At 45.8% G+C, this 20,137-nt stretch overlaps 1 protein-coding gene across 1 annotated transcript in view; it reads right to left on the bottom strand.

Moving 5' to 3' along the window:
• ISM1 (isthmin 1) overlaps nt 1–20,137 on the bottom strand; it is a 72,010-nt gene that overhangs the window by 15,071 nt on the left and 36,802 nt on the right. Inside the window, exons 2-3 of the mRNA XM_063075649.1 lie at nt 9,934–10,173; nt 1,323–1,587 (exon numbers count right to left, since the gene is read on the bottom strand). Coding sequence (XP_062931719.1) covers nt 1,323–1,587; nt 9,934–10,173 — 505 coding nt within the window. The remainder of the gene's footprint in view (nt 1–1,322; nt 1,588–9,933; nt 10,174–20,137) is intronic.

Consider the following 20,137-nt stretch of genomic DNA (forward strand, 5'->3'; position numbering starts at 1 on the left):
TGGCACTATTTCGCTCTCTCAGTTAATTTTCTCCCTTTGTCCTCAGTGGGTGAGATCTTCTTTAGGAAAGAACTGTGTCTGCTCATTTTTGGATTCCTAGCACCTAGCATAGTGCCGGACACGAGACACATTCTTAATAAATGCTGGTTGAACAACTGAATAATGTGGCTAGGAAAAAATTGTCTTGCTGCTTTGGAAGTCACCTACAATTATCTATCGCTGGGTAGAAATGACACTCTGATATACAACTGGTCTTTCTGTTGAAAAATGGGGGTAAGGGTGAGAGTGCAAAGGTACAATCATTCTCAACACATACTGTTCACTCCCAAGTCCACTGATGGTGGCACCATCATGATGATGGGTGCCTTTGTAAGACATCAAGTATTCTTATAACACACTGCCTGATTCCCTACCAAGACTAGCCAGATGCTTGCCAAATGTGTTTCCTCTTTTTCTTGGACACACAGAATACATTTCCCACTCTCCCTTGTATCTATCTGGGGTCATATGACCAGGTCTTGCAGAACATAAGTGGGTATGATATGTGTCACCAGGGCTGAGGGGGTTAAGTGTGTGTGTGCCTTCTCCAGGTTCCCTCTCTTTCCTTAGCTATCAGCCAGATAGACAGTATCAGGAAGATAGCTCTCAGGCCCTAACAGCTGGTGGAGCTCCAAGATGGAAGGAGGCTGGATCCCTGAATGACTGAGTGGAGCTGAATTCTCTCCATTCTGTCTCCCATCCCAACTCAAGTGAGACACGAACTTTTATTATTTTGTCACTGAATTTGGAAGTCGTTTGTTACCTCATCTATTCCATTCTAAAAACATGAGAAACAACAAGTCCTAACTTGGGATCTTGAAATTTATTGGGGGAGGGTAATTACCTTGACAACCCATGACACATTCCACTGCCAATATCAAACCTAACACACTTGCCTGCTCCATGCATCTCTTTTCCTAAACTGATTTTCAACATAAATTCTTACAGTAAAACATACGAGGAAGTTGATTTGATGATTTCTTCATTGTTAGAAATAAAAGTAGAATTTGGGGGGGAAAAAGGCAGTAAGAACCCCAAAGACCCTAAAAAAATTCTCTCCTAGGATAATTGGTATGATTTTAAAATTATAGTCTTTCCAGAAAAATGTGGCTGCTGGTGCCTCCTTGGGGCTTCTGCGGAACAGAGCCTTTGTGAGGTATGCCTCATCGATGACCAAAAGCCACATACTGTAAACTGGGTTTTGCTTGGCTCCATGTCCGTTAGTCCTCATGGTCCTCATTTACTCTACCCACCAATCTTATATCACTGGGTGGTAAACTCACCATATTCTGGCTGCTCTTTGGTTTCAAAAGTCCGGTGGCCTGGGGCCGGACGGTCCCAACCCCTGGGGGGGTTGAGGAAGTTGCTGTCGTCTGAGGTACTGTCGTACTTGTAGTCCTGGTCCCCGCTGTTTGCCCTCGCCAAGGACAAGGACCTCTGCCACCAGGCCCGCCAGTTGGGGGATGGGACTGACCAGCTGGGTTTATTCTCCGGATGCTGATCTTTATCTGCTTCAGTGTCAGGACCGTCGACCACCTCTATGGTGACCTGAAGAATTCAGAACAGGCCAGGGTCAATGTGGAGTCCACAGCCTCCAAGCTATGGGACCCTTGGAAGAAAGTCTGAGAGAGCAGAGGGAAAGGATGGATGCATCCCTCCTGAAGGAAAGCTGAGACTGCCTGGCAGTACAGAATGCAAAACATCCAGGACAGCCCAGGTGAATTCCATGACCAGAGGGGACATGGCCTTGGAGGAGACATGGGAGGAGAGAATTCATCACTAGGCTCCCTGATTTACTGACAATTAGGTTGTTGAGAAGACTTTTATTCAAGGAGTAAACAGGAACTATATGTGTTCCCAAAGTGATACAAGAATAATCAAGCAGAACACTTAGTGAGTACTAATGCTATGTCAGGCACTGCTCTAAATGCACCACCTATATTAATTTACGAGTATTTAATCCTCATAATAACCTCCTGTACCTGTATGTGTGAGCCACTCCTCCTGTCAAGAGCTGGAGTCTGTTTCCCCTGCTGTTCAATCTGGGCTGGCCTTGAGACCCACTTTGTCCAGCAGAATGGGTAGGGGTGACACTGTGACAGGTCTTAAGAAGTCTTGCAGATTCCGTTTTTGTTCTCTCGGAATGTTCCTACCACTGCATAAGGAAGACCAGCCTAGACCACTGCATGTGTGGAGGGCACATGGAGGGAAACTGAGGCACCTCAGCTAATGTCCAGCTCCAACCCCATAATCACATGATCAAGGCCATTTTCTATCCTCCATCCCCAGTTGAGTCACCCCCACTGATACCACATGGAGCAGAGACATGCTGTCCCAGCTGAGCTCTGCTCAAATTCTTGACCTATAGGATCATGAACAATCTGAAGGTCATTGCTTCAAGCTATTGAGACTTGGGGTGGTTGCTGGTTAGCAACAGATAGCTTTTTACAGACAGAGAAAACTGATGCACAGAGATGTTAACAACTGGTCTAAGGTCACAGAGCCAGTGAATGGTGGATGTGGGGAGTCTGGCTCCAGAGCCCATGTTTTAATCAACTTTGCCACGCTGCCTCTCAAGAAGTAAATGAGAGTGGCACTGCACCTCATGAGTCCGAGGGAGCAAAGAGGCCACAGGTGCTGGTGGGGGTAGAGCTGGATGCCACAGGGTGTGCCGAGAGGTGAGCACGGGTCCTCAAGACCAGGCTTTCCCAGCTATGATTATCATTCATCCCATAGTCCAGACCCAGACTGCACGTGCCTCAACTGACCCTCAGGGTTGGAGCAGACAGTCCCAGAGTCAAGGTTAGAACTTGCTCTTGGATTTACAAAGCCTAGTTTTGAAGTCTGTCACGGGACTGGAAGGAGGCAGCTTCTTGGCTCTGAGAGACAATCAACGTAGAGAAACTTGTTTAAAAAATATAATAAAAGACTCATTGGGTTCCTTTGGCCATCACTCAGCTCTTGCAACACTCTCTGGATGAGTTCTGTGCAAATGAATCAGAAACACGTGCTCCAAGTAATCAGCGCAAGATGTACTGGGCAGATGCATTTCCAGTTTCGCCCTAACCCGACATCTGAGAGAGCTGCTGAGATGCTCTGCCAGATTGCACTGGGGTGTGCCCATCCCTGAGACAAACAGCCCCTTCCTTTTGTGTAAGGAATGGGAAGGCTTGGATCCTGCTCACTTGTACATTCATTCCCAGCCCATGGTGGGCCCAGGCTGTGGTTTTGCAAGGTTCAGACACACGGTCAAGACAATGGCCTTCAACCTCGGCGTATGCCCAGGCTGCGGCGGGCCAAGTGCATCTTCTGTTGTAGGATGCCTAAAAGGGCACCATTAGCTTTATCCCATGCCACCACCATCACCCGAGTCTTGTAGGCATCTCTTGCATATTTATAAATAATTATGGAGCCATTTAGTAATCTCCTAAAAAGAAAAAAGGGAAAGGAAGAAAAGGAATACATCGTACATAGTGTATCATTGCTGTTTGTTGGCATGGATGGTCGCTGGAGAGTAATGGTCACTGCGACCCGCACGGAAGCTGGGAAGGACAAGTAGAGAAGACACACACAGCCGGGTGGTGCAGAAACAAGCTGCGCAGTGACAGGGCAATGCCGAGCCCTTGGAGGCATGACCTTTCTCCTCTGCAGCCCCGGCTCCCTCTGCCTGCAGACAGCACAACCGAGCTGCAGTGATCGTCTGCAAGGCTGTGAGGGTCTTGGAGGGGAGAGGCTGCCAAGAGCCAGGCAAGCCTGCAATTATGGTAATGAAATCAGTCTCTGGGTAGGAGATAAGGGGGACTGTGCCCAACAGTTTCGGTATTCCATTTGTATGCGGACTGGAGTCAAAGGGATTGCTCAAACAAAACTTGCCCTGCAATTTCTCCAAGCTGGGAATAAAAACAATTTCATGTTTCAAGCTATTACCGTCAATACGATTTTTTTTTTTTTTTCCAAACTGCTGTTCAGATCCAAACAAAATAGATTTGTTGCCTGGTCAGGCAATGAGTAGCAAAATACGAATTTATTCCAAAAACTATATCAATGACTAAACCTCAACAGCTTAGAGGTTTCTTTCTTCCCTTTAATTGCTAGCCACTGGCCCAACTGAATTAACAAAACAAAACAAACACTGAACAAATCTTAAGATCCACCCTTCCTTACAGTTAACAATGTGGAAATCTCATATTGATATCGAAAGAAGAAATCTAATCTTGAACCTGAAATTTCATAGGCATCCAATTAAAAAGACTTAATAAGCATGATCAATGACTTCTCAAATGGTGGGGATTAGTTTTACATTTCCCGTTGCTCTCATTTTATTTACGTTTTTTTTTTTAGCATCAACAAATCGTTTTGTAAAGACGTCTTGAACAATAATCGACCATAATGAGCTATAGGTGTGGAGTGAGCACAGCTGATTTCCCAGCTAAGATCCTAGATCTTCCCATCCTTTCTCATCTTTAACACATAATTCAAGTGTCTTAGAGCATTTGCTTCTTCTGGACTTTCCCACACCTTAAATCAAGATGGCAAAAGGAAGGGAATGCTTCCAAAAGCCTCAAGTCCAACTTCTGGCAGAAACTCCTCAGCTCTAAGTAAGAGTCCAAAATAGGTGCCCATCTGGAGAATTCCGTCCAAAATCAAGAAATGCACCTTGATCAGCTTTCCTTCTCTTGATAGTTAATACTTTCATCAGAAACAACTGCTTACTCTTGCTCTGAAAAACACTTCCCACAAGGAAACTAACACTCCTCAGTCTAACTGGTAATTAAGAAATGCTACCAAGAACACAGAAGCCAGGTCCTTCGACCCCAGGAGAATCCTCTCACTCATTGGTCCTCTAAGCATTGGGAGCTGTGGGGACTAGGTGGGTGTGGGTTGGTATCTCCCAAACGGGAAAATGACTTCCTCGGTACAAAGAGCACCCAGGGACACGTCTCCAGCAAAGGTTTTGGATCCAGATCATTCTCCCCCGCACCTTGACAACTGCTGTGGAGAGAACACAAAATGGACTAGTGGGTCCTTTCAGACCCACCGAGGCTCTAAAAACCACTATGGCAACGCCAGCTAACTGTGGCTCGTGCTTTGAGACTTGCAGCAAGCATGCCCACACATTACTGTCCCTTTCACACAGTGCAGACCCAACTGTTGGGCACAGAAACTGGCTCGAAGAATTCAAATTCCCGAGGCAAACAACGAGGAAGGTAGAAAGCCAGTCTCAAAACCAAGCCTTCTGATTTACAATTATTTTCATACGCATTTCCTCTGTCATCTCTGTCCCCATTACCATCACCAACCAGCATCTATCAGTTCTAGGAAGCTGACTAGGCACGTGGCCCTGAGCTAAGACTGTAGGGATGTCTCGTTTAATGCTCCCAGATAACCACACTTAGGCAGTACCACACTTACCTGTAGTATGTAGGTACTCATGTCAGTTTTATCCTTCTGATTTTACAGAGAACGAACCTGAGGCACAAAGAGGCCGTGTAGCCTGCTTGAGGCTACAGAGGCCAAATCCGGCTGACTAAACGGTGGTGCTGGATCCTGGGTCAGTGTGACTCCATAGTCCATGCTGCTGACAGCAGCACCCCACCGGATTCTGAGCAGCAGAATGGGTGGGTGTGTGGGTCTGTGTCTTGGGCATAGAAATTTCTTGGTTCTTACTCAGCCAGGCCTGCCATTCCAAATATATTTTAGAGAAGAAAGAGGAGGGGAAATCAGAAGTAGAAGCAAGTACAACATTTGTAGCCCTGGCCAACTCATCTGATGGTATCTTGTGGCACTCAAGAGGCCTATGGCCATGCAAGTAAGTCTGTGCAAGAAATAAAAGGCCTTTACACAACTGTTTTTAAGTCTTTCTCAATGGAAGAAAAGAAATAAGTATATTCGTTGAAATGAATACTAACTTCACTTTGATCCAGAGAAGGGAAATATTTGGCTGTGAATAGCTACTGTAGTATTGAACTGATGCAGAAGCCCCACAGAAGCAAATGTTGGGGCTTTTTAAAGGATTTCTCACCCTAAAAGTCAAGAGTCCCAAGAGGGACAAGGCCCTTTGCACAGGCTCAGCAATGTGACTTTGGAAAGGTGCGGGCTGTTTCTGCAGAAGGCACAGCAGACCAGCCCTGGAGCGTGGGAAATGCTTTCAGAGCCTGGAAGGGTGACAGGGACAGAGGGAGGGGGTATTGAATTCCTGTCCAGCTCCCCGGCTCCAGCTAGGGATAACTAGGTGGGGGCAAGGGGCAAGTTGCCAGGGAAGGGGGCAGATGAGATCAGAGGCCCTGGCAGCGGAAGACGACCCACTGATGCACCCTTCACCTGTCTTCACTCTGCTACCCAGGGAGAAAGTGCTTTGAGGGCCGTGGTGACCAGTGGGGCTGTCTGCTTGGTTGAATCGGCCCTGTGTCAAACCAGTGGATTTCAATAAAAGAGCAGTGCTGTAAGGAAGGGTGAGGGCTGCCAACATGGAAATCATCACCCCCTTTTAGAAAGCACCTTATGTTTTAAAGGACCACCAGGGAACTGGTTTACTCAAGTGCAGTGGTGCATGGGCTGCTGCAGCTAGCACTGTGTGTGTGTGTGTGTGTGTGTGTGTGCGCGTGTGTGTGTGTGTGTGTGCGCGTGTGTGTATGTGTGCATGTGCGTGTGCACACACACACTTATACACAGATGTAGGACTGGGGCTTCCAGGAGTAGCAGCTGCTTCATTCCTTCTTTGAACAGATTTCTAAGTGACCAATAATAACCTTTTTTGATTTTTCCAGAACAGAAGGACAGAAATGCAGCTCAATTTTCTTTTCTTTAGGGCCAATAAGACATCAGATCAATAAAACATTGGCTTCCCCCACCCCTCTGTACGGCTTGCAGAAGGTTAACAGACCCAGGGGTTGTGTAAAGCAGAAATGGAATACCCGACTGGGCAGTGGGCAAAAAGCTGGTATTGGCCCCGTCTTTCTGGGTTTTCGACTTTAATGATATCTAAGTGGGAGCTGCATTAGTTTCGAATCCACTCTGCCAATAACCCTGATATTTGCAGCTGTGGGGAAATCTTTATTCTTGGGAGTTATGGCGATCTTTACGGTCCAAAGGGTCACGCAAGAAAAATATGGCGACCTCATAGGAATAGCCCTGTCCCTCTTCCCACCCTGTCCTCCCAAGCAGCCCTTTTGGAAGCAACACCTGGAGCTAAACTTCTTGTTCCTGGGCGAGGGTAAGAGAAATGAAAACAAGCATTGATTGTGACTTTTCACCTGTTCTAAGTCTACGTGAGCAGGTGTTTGGGTTCTCAGAGGAGATGAGGGCAAAACTCATGGGAAGTTGCATTTTACAAAAGTCCAAGAGGCTTCGCCAGAGAGGAGCTCATGCTGTGAACATCCATGCCCCGTGTGGCCTTCTCTTAACTCATCCTAGACTTATTCTCTGCTCCCTCACCTCACTCTCGTTCTTTCTTTCCACACCTGGCAACTCTGACAGCCCCCTCCCCCTCAGGAAGCTGGGCAGGACTGTTCCAAAGAGATCTTTACTTCCCATTTGGCTAAACAACACTGCATCTGATGATGAAAAATGAATCATGATCTTGGCTGCTCTACTGAGCTCATGCACAAATCTGTCCTGTGGGCTGTAGAGGGGTCAGCACTTCATGGCTGTCCCTTTCTTTTCTTTGGAAAGTAATCTGGGATTCCCAGCTCTGTGGATTCCAACTGCCTTTGCACCTAACATTTAGGATATATTTTTAAAAGACCGAAGCAGGGTCTGGGCATTTCTGGACTGATGGATGTATTTGGAAGAGAGAAAAGGGATCTTGAAAAGTTCTGCTCAAAGCTTGATTCGTAGGTACAGCACAAGGCACCCAGTCAGTTTTCAAACAGGGAACATTCCCCCCAGCCTTCTATTTCCTGCATCCAGGCATTTCCCTGTACCTGTTAAACTAATAGCTCAGTTCCCAGCATTAAGCTCCACAGTGATGTTTCCCACCTCTGGAAAAAAATGCTAGCCACGGCAAGCTTAAGATTGGGGTATGCCAAACAATTTTGGGGTGCTCCTCACAAAGCACCCTTGGGGGGAGGCTGGCTGGCCTGGAATCATGCAATGTATATGTACAAACATGTAGACCAAGCCACGATAGGGAGCAATGTTGAGCAATGGTATAGAGATGTACGTGCCTATTTTTTTTTTTTCCCAAGTGAATCTATTGGTCTTTATCAGAGAGCCCTGTGGCCAGTTCCTGAAGAGGGGGCATTAGAGTGAAAGGCCTGTTTTTCCAATTAATCAATTAGAACAATACAAGACACATCAGAAATATTAACTGGGGCATGCAGTGATTTCTGCACATGGGCTGTCAAGGAGTGAGCTCTAAAACATTTTTCACTTCTGTACCATTGACAGAGCCCTGCCCTACTTCTTCCCATCTACTGAGATCTGCCCCTCAGAACACAGTGCTTTTCACCACTCTGTCTTCATGATCCTTCTGGCACTGCCTTATGTGGTAGCTGGGATCTTCACACCTATGCCATTTCCTGAAGGGACCAGACCTTACATTTCTTACTCTCCCATAACCTAACATAGCATTTACATGCTTTAGGGCTGGCTGATGTATTTTAATTGAGTTGTGTTCTCAGTGATATCTGTCAGCCACCATGACACTCGTGTTATGAGCAGAACCAGAACTCTGGTCAAGGAAACCTGATCTAAAACTGTATCATGCAGAGGGTGTTAGTCCGGAGAGAAAGAGAGAGATAGTTAACTTAATTAAGGATCAATTGCTTGGAGGTCAAGTTCAGGAATTGCCTGCCAAGTAAACTAATGGGCGTTTGGTGCAGAGAGGAAGAATCAGGAAAAGCTGCCCCTCCACAAATGAAAGGAATTGAGAACAGAACTTAAAAGTACAGAAGCAGACTTATGAGGACAGGAGCTGGGTAGGGGCTGAATTGCCCAGGGGCATTAGCCCTCCCTCAGCCATCATGAGAACCATCTTTCGGAAGAAACAGAAGGAAGTACATGCAACGTTCAAAATTAAGAGTTTGCCTCTGAAACACGGATTGGTGGGTGAATATCCCTGGGAGTCTGTGAGCGTGAAGTTTTGCCCCATAACTACCGTTTACTAGCCATATGACCTTGAGTAAACCAAACAGTAACTCCCTGAGTGCCTGTTGCCTTATTTACAGTATTGGATAAATGACACCAGCTTTGTCTCTTTGCCTTGTAAAGTCACTGTGCTATTTCCATGTAGGTGAGTGTTGTTATTTTCAGTCCCAAGCACCGTTTCCCTAACCTCTCATTTCCTTCTGCTGCATCCAATCCCATCTTAGTGGACTGTATTCATCTCTCCCCTAGCAATTTCTGTTCTCACTTTCCTTCCTCTTACCAGATTTTTTTTTATCAGTCATTTACACTTTAGAGCAACTGAAGCTTGTCACCTCCTGCAGGAATTGCTGGTGTCCAAGGCAAGCTGGAGAGGCATTGAGAGAAAGAGCCTTCCTGAGTGCTTTGATTCATGCTATGGTTTGCCTAGTCTATTCACATGTCAGACTGGTCCTTTCCTAAAGCTGCCATATTTCATCAGTTTCAGGGTATACTATTTTGTTTTCTTCCGATTTTCCATTTCTATGTCTCTGACATCAGGATGTATCTTATAATCCATGGTGTGTCCCACTTTCATCAACAGTGTTTTCTTGACTGGTTCATAAAATCATGGTGCATCTCATAATCAAGGGTGTTGGGTGTTGCATAGATGAAATGCAACAGTGTTCTTAGGGAGATAACATGACCACAAACAGGAATCATTAAGGAGTTAAGAGGAAAAGTGAGATAAGGCAGCAGTTTCCGTTGGAATCAGATCAGGAAACAAAAAATAGTTTCATTTTCTTCCACCTTTCATATGCCAATAATTACCTGGATATTTGGGTTCTGTCCATTGATATCAGCTTTGGAAAGATCTGGAAAGTTTGGTAAATCAAGGAGAAAGGATCTGGGTCCATCTCTTTGCAATGAAGTGTGCCCAGTCTCTGGTCGGAATTGCTGTCTGGGGAAGGGTTGGTGTGCAGCCTGGTGGTCCAAATGCTCCCCTGGTGCTTGTTTGGAGAGAGGAAAGCTGGTTTCTGATGAGGAATCACTTTCCACGTTGAGGTTATTCTAAAACGAATAAACAAACAAGCAAACAAACAAATAAATTGGAGGCACATAATTAACAAATACCACCCTTAACAGTCCATCAAATTCAGGAGCAAGGATGATTCCAGTGGCCACAATTAAGCCAGCATGTTACTACCAGCTTCTTCTGGTACACCATCATTTAAGTTCTCCATCTTTAAAAATCCAAATCCTCAAGACACTTCTCCAAGCCTGCTATTTGGGAATTTTCTGAGAATGAATGAGTTATGGGCTTTTTATCAAGCATCAAAGTACATCAAAACAAAAGGATTATTTTGAAGGAGAATAGGGGCTCATTTAAAGCTGGAACCAAATTACTTCTCACAGCTTCAACCGATTAAACATCTTGGCTGTAATTACATCCCTAGTGTCCACTAGTTGGTTTTCTTTGGTGTGGACCTGGAGCAAAAGATCTGACCAAGCTGGATAAAAGACTTGACTCAAATCATTGATTATACCCATCCATCCATTTGTATGTCCATCTGTCCATCCGTCCATTTACCCTTCTGTCCATCCATATGTCAATTCATCTGTCCATCCATTCATCTGTACCCACCCACACTCATGTCTGTTCAACCATCCATTTATCCATCTATCCGATCATCAATTGCCTACCACATGCTAAGCACAGAAGATACGGCAATGAACAAGACAGACATGGGACCTGCTCCTTTGGAGTGTACGTCTAGTCAGAGGAATAAATGATAGATACATAGATAAATAAGTAAGATCACATGAGAGAGTGGTGACTGCTAAGAAGAAAAGAAAGAAGAAGATGGTAGAGAGTGGCAGGGGAAAACATTAGATAGGTGGCCAGAGAAAACCTCTCTGAGAAGGTGACGTTTGAGGCAAGACCTGAGCAAGAGAAGAAGACACCCTGCAATGATCTGGGGAAAGGACATTATAGCAAAGAGAACAGCAAATAAGACAGTCCTAGTGTGGGAATCAACTTGGCTAACTGGGGGAACAGAATGGCCAGCAAGGCTGGTGTACAGCAAAGGAGGGAAGAATCTCATGAGATGAGGAGGAAGGGATGGGGATAGCCAATGACAAAAAAGCATTTGGAAATTTAATGCCTTTTTTTATGAAAAGTGCAAATTCACTGTTTTTCCCAGCTAGTGAAAAATGTCTTTATTCAGTTGTCACTGGGGGGGGGGGATCTTTCTAGTGATTGGAGAGTGCAGACATGCTGGAGTTCTTTCCCAAAGTGGCCCTTCATCTCCTCGTCTTGTTTTCCCTGGACTTCTCATCGGAGCCTCGTCCATCCCCTCAGGAATGGCATTTTCATGTTTACTGGTGGAGAGAGAAGTGGAGATAGAATTTCACCGGCATTTGGGTCTGTGGTTAATGTTCTTGTTATTCTTGGGCATGTTGTGGGGTTTGGGAGCGTATATTCCAGCGTGCTGTCTCCACACGCACTGCCTACCCACCCCCCCCACCACCACCGCAGTGACTTTGACCCGGCCAAAGGGTTACATCTGCCATCAACAGCCTCGTGACTCTGAGAACCCAAGGTCTAGAATGGACTAGGATGAAACACACGCAGCAGATAAATATCTTCTTAGAAAGCTAACCTGAGGGAATGAACTCGTGCACGCCTCTTTAAACAGCAGCGGGACTGAGGAATAAACTCACTGATGCAGGAACCATCTTTGTGAGTATTTGGAGAGGCCAACGGAGGACTGAGATAGAGAGCATGTCCACCGCCTCTGCAAATCATGAGGTGACTGAGCCGCTGTTCTCAGCATGTTTGTGCTGGCCCTTCTTTTCTGCTCAGGAGATGTGGCCAGGGGCAGTGTCTTTGTACACCTTTCCAGCCACATCTCTGCCACGGTGTTTGCCTCTTGGCACATCCTCATGGAGGGAGATGCCCTGGCATTCTCAGGCATTGCTCAGTGCAACAGAAGCCACGTGTGCTATTCTTTGACTGAGTCCAGCATGCATGCACACACACACGTACACGCAGTATTAGTCTGTTTTTGTATTGCTGTAACAGAACACCTGAAGCTGAGTGATTTATAAAGAAAAGAAGTTTACTTGGCTCATGATTCTGGGACAGCTGTATCTGGTGCAGACTTCAGGCTGCTTGTACTCATGGCATAAAATGGCAGGCACCCAGTGGGTCCAAGATCACACAGTGAGAGGAAGCAAGAGAAAGAGAGAGGAGGTGCCAGGTTCCTTTAAACAACCAGCTCTCATGGGAAGTAATACAGTGAAAACTCACTCACTGCCCTCCCTCTCCAGGAAGGGCATTAATCTATTCATGAGGGATCCACTCCGCCCCTATGACCCAAACAGCTCCCAACACTGCCACACTGGGGATCAGATTTCAGCATGAGCTTTGGGGGACAACAGATCCAAACTCTACGAGAGAGAGAGAGAGAGAGAGAGAGAGAGAGAGAGAGAGAGAGAGAGAGAGAGAACTTATCACACCCCACAGGGAGATAACTGATAACTGAATGCAATTGTTCCCTTGCTTTTCTCCCTGGATCCCCAACCCTAAAACTTCCTCCGCAGTGTTAGGGAGGAAAGTTGTATTCTTTCTCATGGAGAATTTCTTGCACAGCATTCAGAAATATGTCTCAGAAGGGACCCAGGATTTGCTTCCCAATTGCTTTAGGGATCCCTCCATATCCAGCCCTAACTTCATTGTAGCAACTGAGGTGTATGGTTTGGTTGGGTTATAAATGGAGCTTCTTCCCTTTCCCCTGTGATGAAGTACTCTATCTACTACTAACACTTGTATTTTAGAAGAAGAGGTAGAAAATGTGTTTTTGCTGCTATTTAACATTTTGCTCAGATATCTGAATAAACAAGGACTGAATCTGATTGATTTCTTGATCTGACTCAAATTTTTCCTGGTAGGAAATCCACCATGACAGAGTGATCCTGGCTTAGCCTCAGACCAAGCAAACTCCTTCGACTCTCTATGGCTCAACGACCCTCCCTGTAAAGCAGAGATGATAATAAGGAGAGTCCCGTATCCTCGCAGGAGGATGGTCAAGGTAACTCAGGATGAGTTTTTTTTTGTGTGTGTGTGTGTCGTTTTCGTGACCGGCACTCAGCCAGTGAGTGCACCAGTCATTCCTATATAGGATCCGAACCCGCGGCGGGAGTGTCGCCGCGCTCCCAGCGCCGCACGCTACCGAGTGCGCCACGGGTTCGGCCCAGGATGAGTTGTGTCTATACGTGAAAAGAGAAACAAAGGGTTAGGGCCACTGTCTGGGCAGTTCAGGCCACAAGCGCCTCTGCCGGGAATTGTCAGATGACTGGGGCTAAAGTATGTTTTGGCTTGAGTTATGCACACAATTGTGGCATTTCTCCATCTCTCCCCAACTACCCCACCCCCCAGACACAGGCTCAGTGTTTGTAAAGTATTTGGAAGATGAGAAGTAATAAAGAAATGCTAATCACGATCTCTGAGTATCTTAATTATTCTTGCATCTCTTCCAAAACACATTTAACTGGAAACCTTGGCTCCCTGCAGTGGCATGCCCCAAACTGTTCATAAGCTGGAAGGCCTAGGACACGGGAAGGGTGGCTAAGAATGGCCCATATAAAGCGATACTCCATTTTATTCAATCAGTAGCAAGATTTGGGAACAGCCACTATTTTGTTAATCTAAATTTTAAATTTGGGGCAGGAGACGACAGACAGGATCTTCTAACAAAGCAGGAAAGAGACTTTTTTATGTTTTCTCTAAGGGACACTTGCCACATCTTCCTTGCTGAGTCCCCCTTGGAGGCTCTGGTTGAGACATCATTCCAGCTGTCACCAAGCTCAGTCCTTGTATATCCCACTTAAATTATTCTAGCAGAGTGAAGATTCTCAGGAAAGGTGGACCTCAAAGTAAAGATTTAAATAGATCGTGTTTTATTCAGACAAGCAAATAGTCTTCTCTGAAGATAATAGCTTTGGAAAGTCCAGGAATTTAAGAAGAGAAATCTCACAATTCTTTCCAAGCTGCTGTAGGATTCTTAAGCCTGAATTAAAGTGACATGAGGGGCCTGCTTGGTGGGGGAAAATTTCTTTACCTACAGTACGTCTTTGGGTTGACTTCAGTCTGTGAGTTTTTGACAATGCTGTAGCGCCAGTAGCAATGTTCCCTCTTGTGGCTGTAATTTTAGAGCTGTGACTACCAATGAAAAGGGAAAGAGAAGAACTAAAGCTGTCATATGGTTTACGCACATGCATTGTTCAACTGCTGAGGCAGGTGATCCACACTGGTCAAATCATTCAGCTGCTGCTTGATGCTCCCCATCTTTGGGCATAGCTCTGCCACCTGTTATTTTACAACTTATTCTTACCTGAAACACCATGCTCCTGCAGCCTAGTATTTTACCTTAGTTGGTCGTACTGTGGCAGACATTGTAGTTGCCTACCCAATGTCCATTCCCTTCTTTTTCTTATGAGTGTTTGTTTCAGGTGGCAATGTGCCTGGCTAAAACTACATTTCCCAGCATCCATAGCAGCTGGGGGTGATCATGTGACATAGTTCCACCCAATGAGGGGCAAATGGAAGGGGTAGGCTAGAACTGCTCCAAAGTAAGCCAATTCATTTTGCCTTTGCCTTTTTCTCTTTCACTGATTCCTGTCTGGAATGAGGACACAGTGCTTGAAGGGAAATGAGGCAGCTGGCAGATGTGAGGATGAAGGCCGTACTCTAAGCCTGGATGACTGGGAAGATGGAGGGGCCTGGGTCCCTGAGAGCACTGACCCATCATACCAGTCCTGGAGTGGTGACCCCCAAATGTCTTTTACCCTGATCATTAACATTAATGTCAGCATTGACAATGCTGCAGCACCAGTAGCCATTAGCAGTGTTCCCTCTTGTGATTCTAGTTTTAGAGCTGTGACAACCAATAAAAAGTGAAAAGCCCTGTTGAGCTAAATGACTATGTTGGGTTTTCTGTTCTTTGCAACTGAACACAATCCTTAACTTATAGAGGTACCGACAGTGCATTTAATGAAACATCGTGATGAACTTCACAATGCAGCCAGGCTACAGATGCTGCACTCTGCTGCTAACTTTCCTAATTCCAAATCTGCCATCCACACCCTCTGTATACATTTATAGAATCTATTCATTGTTTCAGCATCTACACTTACATTTCTCAAATCCATTGCTTATTGTATAATGTAATATTTCCTTTAAATTGTCCTAAAATACTACCACTAAATTTCAAGGAATTTGTCCTCTCTAAAAGGAGCAGAGCTTCTTGGACAAATGGCTGAGTCCAGAGTTTGGGCAGGGGAGGTGCAGATGAGTTTGGGATACTTCACTGTGCCAGAAAGCAAGGAAGCTTTCAGTGATTAACAGGGTCTTCTCGAAAGAATATGGGAGCCAGCTTGAAGGGCCCTGTTGCTGAAAGATTAGATAATCTGGGCCTCAAAAAAAGAAAAAAAAGATTGTACTTGACTGATGCACAGTGCATCTATGAAAACCCGTGAGGCTATAATGATAGTCACAAAAGAAAGATTGCCAGAAATACTATTGGCATCATATGAGGTAGGTATTATAAAACTCCTTGCTTTGGAAGTCAGTATTAAAAAGAAAGAGAGGTTTTTCTGAGGAAGTAATATTTGAGCTAAGATCAAAAAGGCAAGTAGGGGCCAGCCTTGTGGCTCACTCAGAAGAGTGCGGCGCTGGTAGCGCTGCGGCCGTGGGTTCAGATCCTACATAGGGATGGCTGGTGCGCTCACCGGCTGAGGGTGGTGCGGACCACACTGTGCCGAGGGTTGCAATCCCCTTACTGGTCAGAAATAATAACAATAATAAAAAAGGCAAGTAGAAGTTAAGCAGGTGAAAAGAACAGGGGAGAGGGTGTGGCAGGTCAGGGGACACTGTAATCCTGGCAAGTACTCCCCGAGGCCTGGCACAGCCTGGTTTACAGATCCAAAGGATTTCAGATTCGGAATGACCAGAGCTATCCACTGCCTTAATATGAGATAACCAAGTTAAGTAATAAAGTGTTGGGCCGAACACCCAGAGGTCAGCCCACAAACCTTTGGTCTGAGAGTTTTCTGTCATACTGCATTGTGACTTTTCTACTGGGCTGCCACTTCCCTGGTGGCATTCTCTGGGACATCTGGAAGTTTGCTGAAGCTGTATGGTGCTGGCGCCTCCTCCCTTCTCCCTCACTCTCATCAGCTGGCCCTGAATGGCCCTGGGAAAGCTCCAGAGAGGTGAACTGAGAAGAGAAAATCTCTCAAGTGTACACTGGGTGCAATTTCTAAGATGATGAACCCAGATGCTTTAATCATTTGTGTCCTTTATGCTGTGGATATCACTGGTCCAAGACCAGGGATGTTTGGCCACTGCCTCCAGCCACTGCGTGGTTGGAGCTGCTCATTTTGGCTGTCCTCATGACCCAGGTGGATTGCCACAGCCACATCAAGTGTCAGAGTGGTCAGAATGGCCACAGTCCCCAAGCTGATCATTTGGCATGGGCAGATGAATACAAGGGAGAGAAAGAAGTTCTTTAGACAACCAAGCCACAGCGTGAATTAGGACGATCACTTCAAGGCAGAAGATCAAGGTGTGGAAGTTGGCAATGGATCCACTTTTGGAGAAAACGTGCTAAGCATTGTTGTCCCAGTCTGCAAATAGCTACCTGCCCTACCTGCAAACACCAACCAAAGGCTGGCTGATGTGTAAAAAACAGGGTTGATTTGACTCCTTCCAGAGCTTCCTGAAGAGGCACAAACTAGTAACAAATTGTGGCTGTCTAGGACAGTTTTAGTCCTTTTTCTTTTTAAGGTTGTGGTAACTATTTCCAGATTAACACACCAGGCAGACTTCTTGGAGGCAGACTGGATGGCAAATTTCTGGAGGGCAGAGAACCAGCCATATCTGCAGTCTCCAAATGCAACACCCCCCAATTCTACAAACTCAAGGGGCACCCAATAACTACTAGTTGGTGATAATGATGGCTATAGTTATCACTGGCCAACTAGGACCCGACATAGATTTTGTTCCAATTAGGCTAAGGCTACAGGCCTCATTACTCTGAATATGGCTTTTATGTGGGATTCTAAAGAAAAACAAAAAAATCCAGGAATCTTCTATTAACAGTATTAAAGAAGATATTATTAGCAATGCATTTGGTCCTGTAGACTTTGTACAATAAACAGCAGAGATTAGAATTAATGTCACCGCAGCCTCTCTCCTTTAAACATACTAACAATATAGCTAATTGGCAATATGTCCTCATTTGGGGCTGGACATCTGCATATTATTATTGACAACGCTTGTTCCCTTTCCCCAGATTAAAGGAAGCCATGCTGCACCCAGGCATATGGCTGTGCTCCTCCCACATGAAAACACTCAGTTTTCTTCTACCCACGATAAACACACTGAGGGCTTTATCTGTGCCGGGCATCGATTTGGTCTGGAAGACTTCCACATGTCTAAAAATAAGTTCAAGAATGCCACTGGTGGTATTTCAAAGGGAAGAGCAAAAGTTTCCCTATTTAGGGAGATAAAAGAATAGAAGGGCACCCTGACTATCTCTACACATGACTAAGGAGCAAGTGCTCCTCAGAAGACAGAACTAGGAGGGTGAGTACATGGGTTCCAGACCATCAAATCTGCTTTCTCAAGGGGGCAAGCACGTTCTTAGTGCTCAGGAAGATGGGGTTGAGACCATCCCAATAGGAGCGGCAGCTTGTTCTGTGAAGTGTTGCAAGGAGCTCACCAGAATCCTCCAGGGTGAAACCAGCACCATGAACATGTGGATGACGAGGGTGGCCACCTTCTGGTCTCCCTCTGCCTGTGTGTAATGGCAGTCACTCCCCTTTAGCAGCAGGGACAGAGCAAACATCAATGCTCTGATTTATAGCAAGCCTGAGAATGCAATGTCCCTTTAGGAACCATTCCTGCCAGAGGGGACATGGCCAGACACATGCTTCAATCTTTGCTGGGGGGCCCTGAAGACAACCCTGGGAGTTAGTGACACAGGCACATCATGTCTGAAGAAAGGAGTGTCACAGTCCTGGTTGGGAACAGAGCCTTCTATGGAACATCTGACTAGTAGTCGAGGAATGTCTCATTACGGTGGCAGAATGTATCATAAGGATGTTTACTTTAGGTCATGGGAGTGACCTCACTTATGATCTCAGGTGACACTTTAGAAGAGGTGAAGAATGGTCAACTGTTGCACTGGGCAGGGGGCTGGCTCTGCAGGGACACAGGCCACTCGTGCGGGCCACCACCCCTGTGCTTCTTTCCTAAGTGAAGGCTCTTGGGGCTTCTGACAAAACGGATATCAACACTTCACTGGCTGGTCTCGAATACTTCTGCGAACTGCTTTGATCTTGAAAATGTGTGGATTACTGGTAGTTTTTCAAGTTGTGCTTTCTCCATGGCTGGCAAAGAAAACAGAGTGGTAACTTTCCAGGATTAATTTTCTTTATGTGCCATTAGGCTAAAGAATGGACTGAAAGGAAGCACAGATTATTCTTTCAAGTCTAAGAAAATGTGTAAGAAGCAGTGTGCCAGGATGAAAAGTCAATTTGGCCAAAAAAGTCTTTCACTCATCCTCTGAAACATCTCTGCAAATGTAAGGAGATGGAGAAATTGTATTTTCCAGTGCCCTTCTCTGGGGGAATGGTGGACTTGTCTAGAAGACCATGATAAAGCCCTCAGTGTGTGAGGTGAGCCCTCCTCAGGATTAAGTTAAAGGCAGGGCTTTGTCTGCTGAGAAGAGTATCTGAATTTGAGGTGCGAGCTAACTTGGTCAGGGCTACGAAGGACAGGGCAAGCGTGGCCAGCAGGGGGCTTTGGTCCCTACTCTTTGGCCCCATTAGAGATCAGCTTCTCTTTTAAGTCAAACTTTGAGCAAATATTTAATGAGAATAAATTTGTGGTGATTTTTCAAGTTGTGCTTTCTCCATTGTTGGCAAAGAAAATAGATTGTTAACTATCTAGGATCTCTTTGACAGGACACAATTTGAAGAGGCACCAATTCATTGGTGTGCCTAACAGTCCCAACTCTCTAAGTCCTACCTTGACCAGAGGGAGAGGGTGTCCAACAGGACAAGGAGACCCAGGAGGTGAACATCCCCTGCAGTGATTCTGTGTCACCCCACATGGAATGAGGGGATCCCAAGGCCCAGGCCAAGGCTGGTGGTCAGCTGTCAGGAGGGAGAACCTGGAAGGCAAGCCAAAGAGCATAGGATGGCAGAGTTCAGAGGCTGAGGCCTGGGACGGGGGTGGCCCCAGGACCTTTGCCCAGTTACTAGTCTGATTAAGAAGATGGCTTCTTCTTGACACCCAAAGTCAAGATCCCTCATTGAAACCTACCACAAGTCCCTCTGCTCCAAGTATGTCTCAAATAAGTTTTAAGGGGAACTGGATCTTAACCTTAGAATTCTGGAAAAGGGATCATGGTATTGTAGAAAAAGCCTGGGCCAGGAGTTACGAGAGCTGGATCCCAGCATCTCCTCTACCCAGTTTTGTGAGCTTTGGTAAGTTATTGCACCTTTGCACCTGTGGTAGACTAGTTAGCAAAAATGTCCATAAATTCAGCCTTTCTCTAAATATCCATGCCTTGGGTGGTTGCCTCCCACACTATCTTACAGCTTGGCCATGCTTCTTACTGTGGCCAAAGGCACAACAGTTAGCAGAGACTTGAAAGGTGCTTATATATTGGGGTTTGCCTATTTTGGTTGCTCTTTGGAATCCTGAGACCACCATATGAAGACAGTGAGCTAGCCTGAGCTAGCCTGTTGAATGGCAAGAGACATGTGGAGCAGAGACAATCTATCCTAGACCAACCAGCCTGCCAATCGCCAATCACTCAGATGGAGACCATCTTAAACCATCCAGCTCCAGCTGAGCCAACTCAGACTTAGGAGAGCCATCCAGCTGACCCAAAGAATCAGGAGAAATAAGAGATGTTTATGGTTCTAAGGTAATGAATTCAGGTTTGTTACACAGCAAAAC

The sequence above is a fragment of the Cynocephalus volans genome, chromosome 1 (assembly GCF_027409185.1).
Source record: "Cynocephalus volans isolate mCynVol1 chromosome 1, mCynVol1.pri, whole genome shotgun sequence".
NCBI lineage: Eukaryota > Metazoa > Chordata > Mammalia > Dermoptera > Cynocephalidae > Cynocephalus > Cynocephalus volans.